The sequence below is a fragment of the Pterocles gutturalis genome, unplaced genomic scaffold (genome assembly GCF_000699245.1).
Source record: "Pterocles gutturalis isolate BGI_N339 unplaced genomic scaffold, ASM69924v1 scaffold19797, whole genome shotgun sequence".
In the NCBI taxonomy this organism is placed as follows: domain Eukaryota; kingdom Metazoa; phylum Chordata; class Aves; order Pterocliformes; family Pteroclidae; genus Pterocles; species Pterocles gutturalis.
The window spans coordinates 7042-14454 of record NW_010113243.1 but is presented as its reverse complement, the minus strand read 5'-3'; the positions used below and the strand labels follow the sequence as shown (position 1 = coordinate 14454).

At 38.8% G+C, this 7413-nt stretch overlaps 1 protein-coding gene across 1 annotated transcript; it reads left to right on the top strand.

The window, feature by feature from the left end:
- Positions 1–4696: 4696 nt before the first annotated feature.
- Positions 4697–7050, top strand: LARP6 (La ribonucleoprotein domain family, member 6; the record flags this gene model as incomplete). Its single annotated transcript, XM_010074425.1, has 2 exons — positions 4697–4889; positions 5977–7050. Coding segments are annotated over 2 exons (1267 nt in total), but the record flags the coding sequence as incomplete, so codon positions are not given.
- Positions 7051–7413: the final 363 nt, after the last annotated feature.

The following is a 7413-nucleotide window of genomic DNA, read 5'->3' as shown; positions in this document are numbered from 1 at the left end:
CGGGGAGGAGTGGGAGACGCGGGAAACCCTCCAACGAGTTCTACGGCTTTGGAAACAAGCTGACCAGACATGAAATCAACACCAGTTTAGATGCATAAGAAACTACCGCTTTATAATCTACTGTTTGATAAGGTCAACAATGCTGTCTGAATTCAGTGATAAGTCGAAGGAATTATTACTGATGCCTGAAGTTGCTTTGACACCTACCAGAATCTCTTGTAAAAGGAACATCCAGGATTTTTGTGCCAGAAAACTGCAGAGAGACAAAGCTCAGTAGTTGTAGTTCATCCTGTGTTTTGTACTAAAGCTGCAGATGCAGTAATAAATTCAGTCACATAAAGATTTAGGTACAGTAGCATGAAATTCAGTATTCTATTTGAAGATCAATTGCTTCTAATTGATTCTCTAACTTCATATCTTAGCACTGACTCAGAATAAACTGCAACACATTATTTTAAATTACAGAGGGGTAGTTGGGGAAGGAGAAATTTTCTGCAACTACCAAAGTTGTCAACTATGCACTACAGAAACAGGAGGCAAGCATAGCTAGACACATGTAAAATGTTTAAACCAAGTCTGCTTAGTCTTTTCACAGTCATCTGTTGTTTTTTATAAATCGAATGTGTACAGCAGTCTACAGTGTTGCATTCCAATTACTGATTTCTTAAATTAGGAATATTTTTTACATTTGTTTTCTTTGACAATGTTACTCGTGTAAGAGCTTCTAGCACTAGGCTAGACTAGAAAAGCTTCCTAACACATAATAGCTAACTCTCAAATGCCGCTTATTTAATCCTCTACAGTAGATGCTATCTTCAGAAATGTTTGCTGCCAGTGCTGATGTATATTCAGTTCTGTGGAGGTTGCCTTTTTGTAAATGGCCTCTTCCTGATCCAGGAAAGGCCACACATACTGCCATGGAGAGAACTATAAACCCTGCATCAAAAGTAGGTGAGTGGAGTTCCCACATGCATTTGCCATTTACATGTAACCTTAGCTAAGGATTTACTTTTGGGAATGCAACATCTGATAGGAAATTATTTACCTAAACATTTGGAAAATTGTCAGTGATGGTCTAAAACTGCTGGGAATGCACCATTTCACTCTCCAGATAAGGTAGCAGACAATTTAGATTTTTTTCCTCATTTTCTATGTTTTATAACTTAAGGAATGAAAACCATTTTCCCATGGTCAAGACACCGCAGTTCTTGAGGACATTTCTAAGTATTTGTGATATTTAGTCAGCCATTTAGAGGCCAGGTGCTTCAGAAAAGTCTTCAGACTGTTGACAGCAAACAAGTGGTTCTCCTATGCATAAAGTAAAGCTATTCTTGCTCAAGTTGATGTTGGATGCGGACAGGCACAGGAAGAATCTGAGCTTAAAAGGTGAATGTTTTATGATGTTGTCTAAAATATAATGTTTTGCAATAGAAATTGAAATTTAATGATCACTGCAGCCACACATCCCATTAGTAGGCACCAAGTATTGTATCCACTAGTTTCTGTTAACAGACTCGCACTGCCTTTGAGTGATTGTGTTGCAAGTTAAGTTAGAAGCTAATGTAACAAATATGTACTTTGTGTAAATTAGGAATACTGTCCTTGTGACTGTTGAGAAAAACTTTTTCATCACCTAAGCTTTGTTAGATTTACCCTTGAAGATGGGAACATCCTGGAAAATAATCAGTATGTTTGGGTAGTCAGACAAATTAGTGATTAGCACTGTCCAAAAGTGACCTATCCTCATTTAAGTATAATACTAACAATCACACTTCCGAGTGTTGGGACATCCCTCCTGAACTAAGACCCCCACTTACCAAGCACACACAGTGAATTTAAGGAGCACTGTGTTTTTAAATCAAAGTGAGAAAAGAACTAACCAGCTCCAATTAAGAAGAGATAAAAAATACCCAATTATAGTTAGGATGATACAATTTGAACTGTATAAATACACAATGTGACTGAAACACTGGGTGTGCTAGGTTTGTGGAATTACCACCTAGCACCCATCTGGGCACAGACATGCAATAAACAATATCTGGGCTCTATGTGTGTATTGGCTTATTGCACACTGGGAGACAAACTGTGCTTGTGAGACAACAATTGTACTGTTGGAACATCAGCTTATTGCTGTAAATTATATTGACACATAGTGCTTATTAATATAATACCTTATTCTTCTGGAGACTCAGCAAAAACTCATCAAAAGGTTAGACTCTATCCAGACAATTTAATATACTGTTTGTGAATTTGGATACTTAAAACCCAAAATCTAGTCTCTCTGCAGATAGGTGTTTAGTTTCTTGTGTGACTAATAGCCAGATGAGTCACCATGTTAAAAGATTGTTTTTCAGTCTCTCCTGTTTTGACAAACATATCCGTCACAAAGCTCTGAATACAGAACTAAGTAAATTAAACTTAGTAATAACTCCTAGCCTTTTTTTTTTGGTCAATGTTGACTGACATTGATTTATCAACTAGTTTTGTAGTAGAGTTGATACACTAGAGGTACTACCAGTTGATCATTACTATGAATTAATATGGAGCTAGTTAGAAATTTCTGCATTTGCTGTAGGTGGAATTTCCATACAGTAGTTAGGGAAGGCTGTTGTAAGAGCCCTGAAGATTTTGTAAAAGCTAAACCGTCTGCCAAATATAGAAATGCTATATAGATCAGACTGTGACCAATATTTGAGAGGTATAATGAGACCTGTTTCACTCCGATTCAGTGTGTTAACATTGTAAGTGAGGATGGTACTGATCTTTGCAAACATGCAGTTCTTTTTTTTTTTTTTTTTTTTGCAAGCATGGTACTCTATTTTCTTTCCATCTAAACCTTCAAAATACCTGCAAATGTCTGTACTAATAAATCCTCTAAAAAAACCTATATGCTCCATCCTGGAATGAAGGTAAGCTTTTCTTAGCAGAGTGTGGATATGTAAAAATGCTGAAATGTTCTAAGTTTCTTGTGCCCACACTAGTTCTGAATTGGTAGTGAATGAAAAATGAGAGTTGGGGGTAAGGGAATATCATGAATGAAAAATAAACACTTAACCTCGTTTTTTTTTTTTTCAGCACCCACAGCTGAGCATTAAATGTTTCTTTACTATCTTAATCATAACGTCATCTATGATCCTCCACTTCTGGCAATGCCAAAGAACTTCAATTCTTTTTCTCACTCTCTCACTCTTGTCATTCCTTTGAACTGTAGCCCATTAAGTGGCTAGGGAGATTTTAACAAGGAGACTTCTAAGATTGTGTGAGTGAGTATTCATGTATATCTGAGGTGTTGCCCTATCATGTGAAGAACCATAATAAGTAAATAAATCATTACCTTCAAAAAGCCAGGTCCCAGAGAACTGCCATAACCTTTCACAGCTGAGACTGTGTTCTCTGTGCAGAGCCCATTGACCTGAACAGTATCTTCAGATGTACAGCAAGCACCTGCCTCGGCAGAGCTTCTGCCTGCGCCCAGGCTTGGGTGGCATGTCAGTCAGCACTAAGCTCACAGTCTCCAGTTCATCTCTGGGACAAAACAGCCCCAAGACAAGGCTCCTCCATTTTTAATTTTTTTTTTTTTTTTTGCTGAGGTACATAGGAAACTAAAGTAATACATGATTTATAGGGTCTAGGCAGCTTAGTGGATGATTTTTTTTTTTTTTTTAAAGCAGAAAGTTTCACGATGGTGCCACAGCAATACTATATTGCTAACAGCTTTAAAAAAAATGACTCTGGCTTAAGATAGACTTGTGCATTATGGTTCTTATAGCAACATCTATGGCTGTAGTCCGTGGGTGAACTATATGCCTCAATGCTAAATAACAATTTAAATGCTTTTTTCTGTTTCAGCAACAAACATGTTGCTGTAACTGTATGTGGCAAGAAGTGTATCTGAAATCCATAGTTGCAGTATCCTTTTTGGGTATAGGATGCTCATCAGTGCTCCATTTTGCACAGAAACCTAGACAACATGCTGGGAGAGGGAGAAAGAAAATGAGAATGACTTCGCATACGTGTGCATATACAGCTGTTCATGAGGTACATGAGCTGCTACTGCACCAAAGTCCTTAATCTGAAACATACGTACAGTTTAAGCCCCTTGGTAACCTTAAACTACTTAAGTTGCTCTGTCACTCTGGAAGTGACCTGTAAGAAGTGCAGTAGTCCTCTCAGTCTTTCCTACTCCCTGGATACTGACTCCTACCTTCTTGCACTGAAGAGGCTTGAGAAAACATGATTGCACCAAGTTGGAATATTCATTCACTGGTACGTGACACTACTCATGAAACACATAAATGTCAAGCCTACGTTTAACAGCTTCATACTGAAAAATAAAACACTATCGCTGGAGGAACTTTGTATAGCACCAAGTGCCTGTGCACCTGCATTTCATGTTTTGGTGTAGGATTTGAGTTGGCAGAGTGTTTTCAAGATGCCAGTGTATGTGTCTCATTGTTCTACACCAAGATCAGCTTTTGGAATGAGCTCAGGAACTCGAATCCTTTTGCTGACTGGAAAGCTTCATCCTCTGAGCTGGCCTCCTGCCTCAGATGGATAGGGTGATACCTGTTCAGTGCCTACGTATAAAGTAAGTTAGAATCAGCATTACGGTTATGCCTTTTCATTTTGAAAGAGTATTTGAATTCACTAATATAAGATGAAGATCTGCTAATAAAATGATTTAACTGTTTTCCAGTGGTGGGGAAAATGATGATGACTCTGACCAGAACTGGAAACCACCAGAAAATGACCTGATCCAGAAGTTAATAGCACAGATTGAATATTACTTCTCCGATGAGAACCTTGAGAAAGACGCCTTCCTTCTAAAGCATGTGAGAAGAAATAAGATGGGCTATGTCAGTGTTAAACTCCTCACTTCTTTTAAGAAGGTAAGCTAACTTTTTATGACTTGAAGTGCCTAGGAGAGATGAGATTAAAATAACTTATTTTATAGAGGCGGTTTTACAGGTTTCCTCTTTATCCGCCTCTCTGAGAAGTTGATTCAGTTTCAGTGTGATGGTTAGGTTTGTTCTCATCCAGAACTTTAATTGCTGAACTTGTTCATGAAATCATGGGCTTTTAAGCAACTACGCTTTTAAATTATCATTCTGGGACAGAGTAGGGCATGGTAAACGGGGCACTGGGTAAAATTAATGTCTACATCAGCTACTCATGAGTAGCTAAGTAATCCTGGTAAAGTTACTTTCCTGTCTCTGAGAAGGGATGGTGAATCTGACCTCTGCAAATCCAGAAACTAAAAGTAGTAGAAAGTATCTGGTAACTGAAGTCACTTTAAAGGTGAGGTGGTTTTTTCATTTTTTGGGTTTTTTTGAGGTTTTTTTTTTGGGGGGGGGGTGTTTTGTTTTGTTTTTTTTTTTTAACATTAGGAACTCCTATATAAATATGTGTATATAACTGATTTCTAAAATTACATTAGAAGCACTTTGTCAAGATTCAAAATCTGATGGTTTTGCAGAGCTCTTCAGTCTAGAAGTTAAGGCACTCCCCATTTCTTCAGACCACTTCAAACAGATTGTGCCGATAACAGACAAAACTCTTAAACTTGGAAACGGAGAAGTTTGAGGTTTTTTAAAACTGAGATTGAAGGAGGAAAAATCAGTTCAATAAAATGAAGTCCTAAACTCAGCAAACCTACTTGTTTGGCAAACTTAACAAAATAAAACCCAGAGAACATGCATTTTGGTCATGGTTCAGACCTAGATATGGAATGACCGAACATCACTTGAGCAGGCTTTAAGATAATGATTTTCAGTTTGAGATTTAGTGTGAGTTCCTATTTTCAGTAGATTCAACAGGACACGAGCCTTACAGGAGCTCACTGATGCTCATTGTATAGCAGGAAAACTGTTTACTTTTTCTGTTTGTAGACTGGAGCCTGCATCTGCCTTAAGCTTTCTGTAATTAGTTTGAGTGGGTTTGATCAGTTGTGCTGCTTAACCTGTGTCTGTCTTCAAGGTGAAACACCTCACCCGTGACTGGAGAACCACAGCCTATGCACTGAAGTACTCAGACACTCTTGAGCTCAATGATGATAACAAAAAGGTTAGAAGAAATACTCCAGTTCCAGTGTTTCCTAGTGAAAACCTCCCTACCAGGATGTTACTGGTGTATGATATCCACATGATTTCTGAGCTGCAGGCTCTTAACAAACAACAAGAAAATGGATGCATGCAAGAAAGGATAATGGAGCATCTTCTCAAAGCCTTTGTAACTTTTGGTGTAATTTCATCAGTTCGTATTCTCAAGCCTGGTAGGGATCTACCACCTGATATCAGGAGGGTCAGCAATCGGTACACCCAACTGGGAACTCAGGAATGTGCAATTATAGAATTTGAAGAAGTAGATGCTGCCATACGTGCTCATGAATTCATGTGTGCTGAAAAGAAAGAGACCGGCATGAAAGTTAGCCTAATAGGCATGAAACCTCCAAAGAAAAAAGTTCCCAAAGACAAGAACCACGATGAAGATACCAGCAAGAGTCTTAAAAAGGCTAGATCCCTTAATAAGAGAGTTGAGGAACTTCAGTTTGTTGGTGATGAATCTTCAGCAAATAGTTCTTCTGACCCAGAGAGTAATCCTACATCACCATTGTCAGGACGCAAATGTATTGCAACAAATACTATGAGTAATTTGAGCCCCGTCATTCACCCAAACAGCCATTTGAGTCCTAATGTGTCACCCAGATCAAGTCCTTGGAACAGTCCATCTTCACTAAGAAGAGTAACCAAAAAGTCTCCGCTGGCTGAAGACAGCAAGCTTAACCCAAACACTAGCCCTGAAATTCCAAGGAAATGTACAGATTATTCCTCAGATAGCAGTATCACTCCTTCTGGTAGCCCCTGGGTACAGAGAAGAAAAGCTCAAACTGTAACGCAAGAGAAGAGTCCTGTCAGTAGCCCCATGTTGGCTCGGAAAATACAAAATGCAGATGGTCTACCTGTAGGAGTGCTGCGGCTGCCTAAAGGTCCTGATGGCACGAAAGGATTCCACAATGGATGTGAAAGAAGGAAGGCTACGAAGAATGAATAAATCATTCTTTATCCCACAAGACACTCAACTGCTTTTGTTCAAGCTTGGTGAAAAATTGTCACTTGAGTGACTGAGTTATGTCAGTATTTAATTTTATAATATTTTGTATTCATATAGAGACGTTACATTTGTATATTTGTATATTCACTTCATAGAATCACAGAACAGTTGAGGTTGGAAGACATCTCTGGGGATTGTCCAGTCCACCTCCTTTGCTCAAGCAGGGTCCACTACAGCAAGTCACTGAGGGTTTGAATATCTGCAAGGCCAGACTCCCCTGCCTGTCTGAGCAATGCATGCCCACGTTCAACCATCCACACTGTAAAAAGTGGTTCCCTAAGTTCAGGTGGAATTTCCTGTGTT